This window comes from Rhipicephalus microplus, chromosome 3 (assembly GCF_043290135.1).
Source record: "Rhipicephalus microplus isolate Deutch F79 chromosome 3, USDA_Rmic, whole genome shotgun sequence".
Lineage (NCBI taxonomy): Eukaryota > Metazoa > Arthropoda > Arachnida > Ixodida > Ixodidae > Rhipicephalus > Rhipicephalus microplus.
This window is the reverse complement of record NC_134702.1, coordinates 5,019,468-5,031,868: the sequence shown is the minus strand read 5'-3', so window position 1 is coordinate 5,031,868 and position 12,401 is coordinate 5,019,468. Positions and strand designations below refer to the sequence as shown.

Sequence of the window (12,401 nt, the reverse complement as noted above, 5' to 3'; positions counted from 1 at the left end):
ACTTAGCACCCCTCCGCTGCAGTGAAACTATTTTTACAGGAGATTACATCTGGACTATTTACACCTATTCGTTCATTTTGAATACTTTGAAATTTTCAATATTTCAAATTTGAATCAAGGCAAATTTGTATACTGTAATATTTGTTCAAGTATTTGAACAAGCCTACTTCTGTCAAGTGGTCACTTCTATCGAAATACAGATTGCAACAAATTTTTTTACACCTCGCTGACTCTGTTATAACGAAGAATTGCTGTCGTTACGTGGAACTGCCGCCAACGAATGACAAGTTTGCTACAATGCTTAAGCACTCATGTCTGGCCAAACTAGACAAGTGGTGGACAGCCTGATCGCTGGATAGTAATCAAATAAAAGCAAGTGCCTAACTGACAAGGAGCTGCAGGCACAAAATGAATGAAAGAGAGCTAGCATGTGTTGGCAAGTAACACAGCAGTGAATGCAACATTACACAAGTAAATTAAGCAAACATTTATAGTTGAAAGAGATGGGACCTTGAGTTGTCTCTTTGTGTTTGTGTAGGAGAAAGTCGAATGTACATAGATGATCGTCTATCAGCATTAGAAGAGTCGTGATTTAATATTACATCACTTTTTTACATAAAAGACATGCACATATTTGATTTGTTTAACTAAAATTTCACAACACTTTGAGTGAGAAAATTCTCGTGACCAAAAAATGTGGCATCAGTTTGGCCTGCTTGCTGAATAGCTACTGATACACTGCGAAGGACGCAGCAAGCAGTTTCTGGCTGCATGACAACACGATTGTACAAAATGCCAGCAGCGTGCAAAGCAATAATCATTGGCTCGCAACACTTTCGCAATACGTTCAAAAAGCCTTCCAAGCCCCTTTAATGCTTCCCAATAATACGTGTGGCTCCCATACTTCTCCAAGGAGTTTTTTTTTTTTTACCTCTGCTCTTACATATTAAGATGAGCAGCATACTAAATGAGTACCTATAAATGACTAGTTTCACTACAGGATTTTTAAGCATAAATAAAATTTTCACAGCCCAAGTGTCAGCATCATTCATACTCACCCCGTACGCTCGGCTATAGCTTTCTCCAACCATGGCAGTAAGGTCCGTGTCTATCAGGTCTCTTGCTTTGTCAATGAACTGAAACGAACCACAGTACAAGCGAAGAAAAGAAATGAATGGGCACACAAACACCACAACGATTGCAACCTTTGTTAATACTTCAGGTCTTCTGGTGTAATGAGCAGTGTAAAGATGAAAATTCATTTTCACAGCCTTAAGACGTAGATAAAGGCGAAATATAAATATGCAGTATAATATGATTGCTAAGATTCTTCCAAGATGTTCACATTTGCCTTTAGTCATTCGTTAAAGAGCCACTTGTGCATTACTTTAAGACGTATAGTACTTCTCAAGAACTTCTCTCACCTGCTGAGCCCCTGGGAAGTTTTCCTTGTGAACGGCAAGGACTGCTTGGTGAAAGGCACTATCGGTGGTATCACGAGGGATCACCTGTACATATTCCTCCATGGTGTCCCACTTTTCTGCAGACACCAAGCACAGCTCAGCTTCAATAACAACTTACATCCTTAAAGCAGACATAAAAGCCAAACACTACAAAAGGCCTTGACATGCGAGGCAAAACAATCTGCTTCACGGAATGTATCGACAAAAAAAATCTTTTTCGGTGTGCAGAATGAAGAAAAAAAAGGACGAGATAGGCCAGAGCGCATGCTTGAGACCAACTTTAATTCTCAGGAAGTCCAGAAAATTGCTACTTCATCATAAATTTATGTTTACACAATAGTGTCAAAGGTCGACACTAGGTGACTTTAGTTATGTTCAACTGTCAAGAGATGGTGCCACATCTGAAATATATAAATACGACTGTTACTGGAATAAAGCAGTTATTATGTGGCATGGGTTTGTAGTAAGGCTCATAAAGCCCCACGTCACTGTTTATGCCATTACTACACATTTGCTGCTGAAGTTGCAGTTGTATACAGTTAAACCTGCTTATAACGAACCTCCATATAACGAATTCCTGGATATAACGAAGTTCTTCTATTCCCCGCCGTTGCTCCATAGAAGCACATGTATTTGCGATCTCTATGTAACAAAGTAGCTGCTGGAGACAACTTTCGTATAACGAATTTTCCCCACAAACAATCCTGGAATTTCGCTCCGCATTTCGGCATTTTGGTATGAGCATGCATCTTCCGCCACTGCCCCGCCGTCGCCGAAGCGCGAACCGGTGGCGGCGGGCATGCGGGCCGCGTCCGCGTGAGACGGGCCTGCACTTACGAGTGGTCGCATGCCCGGGTGTGCCCCCCCCCCCCCAAACCAAAATAAAAAAAAAAAACTACTTTTGTGCGTTGGCAGTGCTACGCTTTTAGTTAGCATCATGCTGAGCTGCATATTGAAGGCGCTTTACCGAAATGTTTCCGCGGTAAAAGTGTCTGTGTTCGTCTCGTTCGCTCTTCGTTTTAGACGCGCACACAGTTTCATTGCGCGTGTATGGTGTGTCCTCCGACGACGTTCAGCTTAGCCCTTTTTTTTTTTTTTTGCGATAGCAATTATGCAAATGGGCAGTTTTGGCTATACCGTATATGTATAGTATATGTATACGTACCTATATATATAGAAACTCAAGAAAAAAAAAGCAGCCTGCACTTGGCGCTCAGCTCGTCACGATGTGCTGACGGCCGGTTATCTCCCTCGTGTACTTTGCCCCGCCAATGCAGAGAGGGGAGAGGGGGTTGGATGCTTGTGCACTCGCGCTTATCCTTCGGCGGGAGAATCGCGCGCCTTCGACTTCGATGGGAACGATTGCCTTTGCTCTTTCTACATAGTCCCTTCGCGTTGAAACCGCACTGATACTTGCCGAGATAGCAAGTGCGCCAGCGATCGCGACCACCCTCAAAATCCAAGTTCATTATTATTGCGATAGCAATTATATGGACACTCTCGGCTGTATTTTGCTGACGGCATTGGTGTCGACGTGGGCGTCGATGTTATGCACCATATATGTATATGTATCTATATATTTGGAAACGCAAGAAAGAAAAAATTCAGAAAAAACACTCCAGCGTGCGGAATCGAACGTGGGACCTCTGCGTCATGAAAGTGAGGCGTTAACCACTGAGCCACCTCGGAGCACATCCTTCACCGTTGAAACGGCAAGCTACTTATATCTACCACTTACCGCTGCTCATGAGCATCTCGTGGAGGGGGGGGGGGGGAGGGGAATCGTGTTTTTAGCATTACCAGCAAGATGGTGCAATAAGTGCCCGTCGCCACATCGCGCAGCGGCACCGGCTCTAATCCCCTACGTGTACTTTGCCCGGCTTAAAGAAGGGGAGCGACGTTCCCTCACGTGCCGTTATCTCGCGGCGGCGAGGAGGGGAAGGTCGTACACCTTGCCTGGCCTCAGGCTTTACCTGGAACAATTCTGCTGTAGTTACCGGGTGCACAAAGGTCACTGCAATCGTTGCAGTCTGCGTTTGCGAATAGCGCGTGCTTTTCAGACATAGCAAAGTAACAAATGAGACACTTATTCCCATGCATCCGTACCTGTGAGTATGTTTCGTGCGTCATTTATGCGTGATAAACGCGGGGCATGTTTCGATCTGCTTTCCATTCTGCGCGTGGCCTTTCAATTCGTTGCTATCGCGTTCATTGCTTCGCCTTTCCGGCAAAGCTGTAACTTTTGCTACTCGAGCGATACTCCCCCCCCCTCCCCACGTTGTTTCATGCTCATTTAAGACAGGTAGTTCACTTTCTGTTTGAGCATTTGATGGCAGTTCTAACACGTGGGAGATGCTATGCACTTTCCAGGCGATAGGGATGGGCCGACTCATTTGATCTCTGCTTCAGCAGCGCTCGCGCGCTTTTACCCGCTTGTGAAAGTTACAGTGCGTGGGGACATGTTGTCAAATTGGACTTGTTGCAGAACATGGCGGCAACAGCAAGAACCCGCCGAGAGTGTCCATATAATTGCTATCGCAATAATAACGCAGTTTTTTACTGCAGAATGAGTGTTTGGGGTTAGCTCTGCATTCTGTCCCCCTTTTGTTTGACTTGCGCGTTTATTTTCCAAATTTTCGTACCAAACCTGCATATAACGAATTTTTCCAGGACTTTATCAACTTCATTATATCCAGGTTTAACTGTATATAATCACTCCTGTTCTTGCAATAAAGTTGTTCATCCCTCAACCTGGACTTGTACACAGGGTTGAGTGTGTTCGTTGTCCTCAGTCATGCCGTGTTGCCAACACTACAATCTGATGACGAGTTTTCGATCAGGACGCAATGGCTTCCGCCTCACTTTCGCCACTGCCCAGGGCACTTCAGCCATACCATAGACCTGCTAGATGCACTTCTTCGACAATTGTCTTCTCGCGTCCGGAGCTGCCGACCTGTCTACACCTCGCCGTCGAGCCCCGCTGTTGCACTGCCTTGGCCCTGAAAGACAACGTATTTTCGATGCGCTTCTACTGACGCCCACTCCACTGCAGCTACCAATGACTGAGCCGTTGGTCGCTGCCCCTACCTCAACCAGTGAAGGCAAAGACCGTGGCATAGCCCCCAAGTAAGAAGCAGCAGCGACGAGTCTTCCAGACGTATACGGCGTGCCCACGAGATTTTGGAACAACATTTCACTGGTGCGCGCGAAATTCGCCTAGAATGACATTACTTCCGATAGCACCGTCAGCTACATGGTGAATCCATCCCCGACTTCGCCCTTGCGCTTCGCGAGCTGGCAGCTTCTTGTGATTTTGACGAGCAAGTCAACAGTATGTGCGATCAGTTCATTACCCGAGTTGCATCGCCCAGTTGGATCACGGTTGCTCTTGGAAGATGATACGTTGACGTTCGACCATGTGGTTGAAATCACTCTGCTCAGCAAGAGAGCCCAGCTGCAGTCGGAAGCTTTTTCTTATTATGTTGAGCACATCGCACGCCCACATACACGTCAGTATAATGCTTCCGAACGAAGTACGCACAATAGTCGCTGGTACAGCAACGAGGCACGCCCCCTTTATCAAAGTTGCCTTAGCTTGCCGCACGCTCGTCAAACGAGCTCACTACCTCCAGATACTGATGCTGCCAATGTTGAGTACAGCAAAAATATGCAGACTTGTGGTAATTACAGCACACGTCACTGTGAACCGACGGCATGCCTCGCTCGCGATTGAACCTGCTTCGCATGCGGCTGCTAGGGCCGTTTCAAGTGTGTTGTAGCTCACGCAGAACACGATTTGCATCCAAGTAGTAGTTCCTGAACAAGATGCATCAGATGTCATTAGCCTACTAACTGTTCATGAAGAGAAGTGCGAGAGCGTCTACATTGATGTAGTAGTCATCTCAGTTGCCTTGACTTCTGAACCACATGCTGCTGAAATTTTGGTCAACACGGGATCAGCTGTGTCAATTATACGGGAAGAAGAATTTCAAAACATGTTCGAAGGGGTTCAGGTGACCAGCTCTGCACTTACGTTGTTGGACTGACAACCCTGGAAGATCTCTGTAATGGGCCACTTTAAAGCAAGCATCTCGTTTAAAGAACAAACAGCCGTGATAGCAATTCAATTCACTCCCGGAAGAACTTCTCTTCTGGGTCTGGATGCGATGCAAGCTTTAAGACTGCACATTGTGGGCCTGCAGCTACACTGCCAGTGCATGAGTCAGAAAACAGCATGTCAGAGAACGTGAGTCAGAAAATAGCAGCATCTGCGCATATGGGCGGCGCAGTTCCTGCAAGCCCGTTGAAGTTCAATATGACATCTCTGCCATGGGCTAAGTTTTCACATTTGTTTTCACCGGGCCTTGGCCAGGCCAAAGGCATCCAGCACCAGGTCAAAATGAAGTCGCCAGTCCCTCCAGTGGTGCAGAAGCTGAGACGCCTCCCACTTGCCATGCACAAGCCAGTTAGCTACCAGCTTCAGCGGTTCCTCTCTGATGATATAATTGAAAGGGCTATCACCTCTTAATGGATCTCTCCTGTAGTTGTCCGCAAAGAAAATGACAGCATCCACCTATGTGTGAACCTCAGAGAGCCCAACAAAGCAATTGTACTTGGTAGCTTTCCCCTGCCTCACACAGAAGAGCTACTGCACTATCTTAATGGTGCACGTTACTTCTCAAAGCTCGACTCATCGTCTGGATATTATGAAGTTACCCTTCATCCGGACAGCAGAGACCTCACAGCTTTGATTACCCATGAGGGCTTTTTCCGGTTTAAAAGAGTGTGCTTTGGATTTGTGTCTGCTCCAGCCGCATTTCAGCAACTGATGACTACAATCCTGTAGGGTTGCAAGGGGGCCCTCTGCTACATAGACAATATCATCTTTGGCAGGACCGAGTCAGAGCATGTGAGAAACCTGGGGCAAGCTTTGCTGCGCATCTCCAAAGCAGGACTCAAACTCAATGATAAGTGCATTTTTAATGCATCAGAGCTATCATTTCTTGACAGAAGAAATAGCACCCCTTCTAGCAAAAGTTGACGCAACTGTACACATTGCCACCCCCCGAGATGTAGGCATGCTGCGTTCCATTTCTTGGTCTTGTGGAGCCTTATGCCAAGTTTATTCTCAACCTTGCCAAAAACGTAGAATTTATGCCTAGTCTACTTTGCAAGGACATTCATTTTGGATGAGATCTTGCTGCTGAACAAGCTTTACAAAGTTAAGAAAACTTCTCCCATCGAGAAGAGTACTGCAAATGTTCTACCCAGACCTCCCAGTTATTGTAGCCACAGATGCAACTGCATATGGCCTTAGTGCAGTATTGAAACAAGTTTGACGGTCCATCCAACCGAACCGTTGCATTTGCATCACGAACCTTGACAGAAACAGAACAGATGTACTCGACAGGAGAACGAGAGGTCCTGGCCTGCTTATGAGCATGTGAGAAATGGCACATTTACTTCTGGGGATGATCATTCACTTTCATAACAGATCACCAGGCCCTTGTATTCTTGCTTTCAACACAAAGCACAGGACAACGACCACTTCGCATTGCAAGGTGGACTGCTCGGTTGCTGCGTTACAACTTCGTTGTACAGTTTCAACATGGGAAACACCACAAAGTAGCGGATGCTTTGTCCCAGCTTCCTGTACCAAGTACAGAAGATGTCGTTAAGATTGAAGAAGAAATATTGTTCATGGTAAAGTCTTCAGTTTATATCAATAACCATCATATTGCCACAGCCGGGGATTGCAACTTGCAGCAGGTTGCATAATTTGTTCAGGCTACACGGCCAACTAAGAAAAAGTTGTCACGTGAACTAAGATCTTACTATGAGATGCGAGAGGAACTGTCTATAGTGGACGGCCTGTCGATGCGCTCGGAATGCATTGTAGTTCCAGCCAAGCTCACAGCTATATTCATTTAACTAGCCCATGAATCGCACCCGTGAATAGTGATAACAAAGCACTGTCTTCCTGAAAAGCACTGGTGGCCAGGTCTGAACAAACAGGTTGAGAGTGCTATCCACAGCTGCGCAACCTGCCAAGCTGCAGACAAGCATGTTAGGAGCTACCCTACTCCAGTGCAGCCAGTAGCTCTTCCTGACTGGCCTTGGAGCAAGATGTCTATTAATGTTGTAGGGCCATTTCGGTGTGCATCAGCTGACTGTCGTTTTGTCATTTGTGTAACCGATTACTTCTCAGAGTGGCCGGAAACAGCTTTCTGCCGTGAAGCCTCCTCCCGTACAGTGCTTGGCTTCCTCTTGTTGATATTTGCACGGGAAGGCTATCCGGCTGAACTCGCCTCGGATTACGAACCACAGCTTACATCTCAAGAATTTGAGTCCTTTTTTCAAGACAGGGGTATCAAACACAGCGTTTCGGCTTTATATCACCCCTAAGCCAACGGACAGGTCGAAAGGTTTAACAGTGTTCTCAAATTATACATTCAGTTGGCAGTAATGGAGAAGCGTCCAATAAAAAATACTATTACAGAGTACTTGAGAATCTACAGAGCCACTCCTCACAGTACCACTGGGCTCTCTCCGGCAGTGCTTCTACATAGCCGGTCTACGAGGACATCCTTGGATGTCATTAGCTATTATATCACTGCGAAGTTCTGTACTTCTTTGCAGATCTCGCTCAGGAGATGTCCTCACTTCGGGAGAGGGTGAAAGAACGCCAGCGTAAAAGCAAGGATTATGTTGACAGGCGCAGAGCTGCCCAAGTCCCCAAGTTCCAAGGTGGAAAGTACGTGAGGGTCAAGAAGCCAGTCCCTGGTCTGAAAAACACTCCAACTTTTGGACCTCCTTTGAAAATTTTCAAGTGAACAGGACGCTGGTCCTTCTGACTTGGAGATGGACACACGTGGAATGCCTCTCAATTGACTGCAGTTCCCGAGGAAGCCTTGCCACACCGTGTGCTAATATGGGATGACGGGAGTGTTGCCAACGACGCCGTGTGAATTCCACCGACGCCTGGCAAAACGACTCGCTTTTCTGAGCTTCCCCAGCACACTGCTCCTAATGATGATGATCGTGATAGTGATAGTGCACTGCATGGTGATGGTGATAGTACTACAGTGCATGGTGATGGTGACAATACTCCAGTGGAAGGTGATAGGGATTGTGCTCCAGTTGTTGGCATCAAACCGGCTGGTGAGCCACCACCTCTTCGTAGGTCCGCAAGAATCCAAAGACAACGCAAGAGATTTCAGGACTATGTATAATCTACCATGATGTGAAAATTAACTTTTTTTTGTAATTATTTTTTATATAAATATGCTTTTATTTAGGGAGGAATAGATGTAGTGTTGAAGGTCGACACTACGTGACCTTAGTTATGTTCAACTGTCATCAAGAGATGGTGCCACTTCTGACATATATCAATACAAGTGTCACCGGAATAAATCGATTCTTGTGTTGCATGGGTTGAGCGTGTTCACTGTCCTCAGTCACGCCGTGTTGCTGACACTAGAATCTGGCATAAATGTAAATGTTAGGCTTGTGCGAATATTTGAATGCTTCGAATTCACTTGAAATAAAATTTAAATTATTTATAATTTGTCAACACTAATGAAAAAATCTATATTAATCTGTATGTAATCTCCTGTAAAACTGGTTTCACAGCAGTGAAGGTGTGCTGAACCATGAAAAAATTAAACCTCTGTAAACGTTGTTTCACTGCAGTGAAGTTACGTTAAACCAAGAAAACACCCATTAAAAAAATCCGCAATGCCACAAAGCCTCAATTCAAGGTTAAACGAAGATTTTAAGTTCACAAGCTTGTTCTACTGGCTTACATGCTCCAGGAAATGCACATCTTAAAACGTAATATATTTTACTGGTTATCAGTTGGATTCTACCGAAAGTCAAATACTGCTACTATTCTAAGTTGTTTCAAGCTCCTTTGAAGCAGAAAACTGACATTCGCACAGGCCTTGCTTCAAGTATTTAAAAATATTCTGCAGCTTAGTTATAACATGACAAATACACTGAAACCTCATTATAACAAAGTGGCATCTTATGCTAAAATCGTTTTGTTATATCCGAAACTTCGTTATAAAAGCTATATTTCTAGCACTACCTGTTGCAAGACTATTTTTCATTTACTTCGTTATCACCGATGATTCATTATATCCATGTTCATTTTACCACCAGGTGCACTTGCAATGAACTGTTTTCATTTTTAATAAACTACTAGAGAGCTTGCACTTGCGTTGTTTCAATCTTTCCTTGATCCTCTTCTAGCATCCCGTATCGCATGATGAGTTGCTTTGCACGTGTAAGGTCCCTATACCTAAGGTACAGAGGCTCATCTATTTTTTTTTTGTTTTTATTTAGCATGTTTTTTTTGAATTATACGAATTACAAGGAGACACCCAGGAGCCAGCTTTAATAATTATAATCACTCATGCGAGATGAAGACATCGAGATAAGTAAATTATTTCACCGTAAGAGCCATGGAAAAGTTTATTATGGTGTAGTGGCTGCTCACTGTCATGTCGAATATCTTGTTATACTAAGCGGTATTATCATAAGTGGCTTCAACTTTTTAACCTCAAGGCTGTATTCATGATAGTCAAATCCCACTACAGTCGCCGAACGTTTATTCAAATGCTGAAAATTCGGACATGCCTGCTTATTCGGACATCTTCATGGCACCACCACTCTCCCCATTGATCCCGGGAATTCGAACGCCCCACTGTGCGCCATTCGATTATTCGGACTCCGTTTGACTGACCAGATGCATCGCCATACGCCATTACACGCTGACAGCGACGTTAACAATAAGTTTGCTAGGTTTCCAGCACTGATATGCTGCACTAGCTATGAATGGATGTGGGGCCAGTGTCAAAATGCACGTAGAAATTGCCATTGCCGATCTCGAAGGCTATGTGTGGCGACGTTTTTTATTTTTTAGCCAGTCGAGCGGCCAAGCTAAGCCACCAACAGAGTCTGTTCTTTGTGGCGTTTAGCGTGTGTCAGCAGTGTCAGTCAGCTGCTTCTGAGGCTAGGCCTGGTACATCTTGTTCTCAGTGTTCTCACTCTCCGGAGTGTTCCGTGGCATGCTGAAATGGCTCCGACGCCACCTGTTTCAGCGCCGTCGGGAGTGAATAAATGTGGTCAGCGTGGGAGCTACAAGACGCTCACGATGACGAAGGAAGAGGAGATAATTCACCAAGTAGAAGGCGGCCGACCTCAGTCTGAAGTGGCTTGAGAATTTGCTATTTCCAAGGAAACCATCTCGGAAGCGTGCGTGTGTGCAGACATGACTGTTTTTTCGGGTGATAGGGCTTATAAGTGCTTTTTTTTTTCGACTAAATACGTTTTTTCGGACTCCCGATTATTTGGACTTTTTGGCGGTTCCCGTCGTGTCCGAATAAACGATCGGCGACTGTACAATGAAATTAACAGGACATGTGAAAAACTGTGTTGTCACGAAATTTTGTAGCAGCAAAATTTCATCTATAGACCATGAAAGTTGGAGAGATGTGAAGCTAATGACTCCTCTTTTGGTCGCAGCAACCGTATGCATCGAACTTTTGCTAACTCAGACATACATGGCCACACGCAGAGTGAACGTATTTTCTTGCATATAACATGCACAAAATATATGAAAAATTTGGGGCTATATTGAGGGTGCAAGTTATACGCAATTTCAGTGCGCAAGTTGGCTTCATGGCATGCTTTCATGGTCATGTAAGGAAAGCAGCCTTGAGTCAATATGTGGATATCTTTTTCTTTTTCTCGCGGTTTGTAGTGAGGGTGCTACTTATATGCAGGTATGAGTTATGAGAAAACACATTGCAAGCTACCCTCAAAGCACGTCAAGCTTTACTAGACGCCAACAGAAAGCCTTTAATCTTAGGCTGTGTTAGCTGTGTACCTTCAGAGCATATTTTCTATCGATGATCGAGACGATAGTGACTGCACAGCGGTTGCTGCAAATGGTAGTTCCCTTTTCAATCTGTGTATGCTGGCCATGTACACGCTTCAGAACTGCATCGTTTCTATCTGTGATCACGTCTACTGGAGTTATGTCCGCAGCGTAGCGACAAGCAGCATTGCTTTGAGTCGGTGCGCTTTAGATGCGCACGTATGCTTGTTGTCGCCAATGACAGTGATGACATGACCGCATTTGTGTATGCAGCAAATGTGGCAGAATACAATACAGATGGACTAGATGCCTGCTTTACCGGGACGTCTATGTGGTGGCAGAAAGCATGTCTTTGACCAAGACACGGATGTTGCGACGCTGCTTCACAGCTCTGTAGGTCAGCAGCCACAGAGAAAGTGTCAAGCGAAACTGCACAGCAACCTTAGGCAAGTTCCTTTTCCTTACATGGCAGCACCCGCCAAAACTTGAAGTGGGTGTATGCAGGAAAAGTATTCGTTGTGAAGAGACTTTTTGTATTGTTTTCAATTGGATGGCAAATGAGGAATCGAAAATTATCAGTTATAGCGGGATTCGACAACATTGGGTTCCGGTCACCATGAGAGAGTACGTGGGTAGGAAAAGACACACATGAAAACATTAGCTCACCAAGACCCCAAGCCGCTGCTGATGCCATGCGAGCCATCTTTTGTTGGTTGCCGTATAAACTATTGCCCCAGTTTTCACTTGCCAACTGGTAGAGCTGTTCCCTACGTATATAGAAAAAAAGACATATTGCTTTTTATGCACTGCAGCCACAATTCAAATCATGTAAAAACTTTCATACCACTCGCCAAGAACTTCCAGACACCTCATCTGGCCCAGGATGAGTTCTACGTCATCCGGCTTCTGCTCTCGTGCCCTTCCATAAACCCTCAGTGCGTTCTCCCAATCATGTAGCTTCTCATACCAGCGCTCCTTCACTCTCTGCAGACAACAGGGTGGCACATGTTAGTTTGGAAAATTTAATGAGAAAATGTTAATTGAATAAAAGCAAA

At 45.1% G+C, this 12,401-nt stretch overlaps 1 protein-coding gene across 2 annotated transcripts in view; it reads right to left on the bottom strand.

Moving 5' to 3' along the window:
- mTor (serine/threonine-protein kinase Tor) overlaps positions 1-12,401 on the bottom strand; it is a 278,630-nt gene that overhangs the window by 134,327 nt on the left and 131,902 nt on the right. For both annotated transcript variants that reach the window (XM_075888782.1, XM_037433800.2), the window contains exons 29-32: positions 12,191-12,330; positions 12,013-12,113; positions 1,425-1,540; positions 1,059-1,136 (exon numbers count right to left, since the gene is read on the bottom strand). In XM_075888782.1, the coding sequence (XP_075744897.1) occupies positions 1,059-1,136; positions 1,425-1,540; positions 12,013-12,113; positions 12,191-12,330 (435 nt within the window). The remainder of the gene's footprint in view (positions 1-1,058; positions 1,137-1,424; positions 1,541-12,012; positions 12,114-12,190; positions 12,331-12,401) is intronic.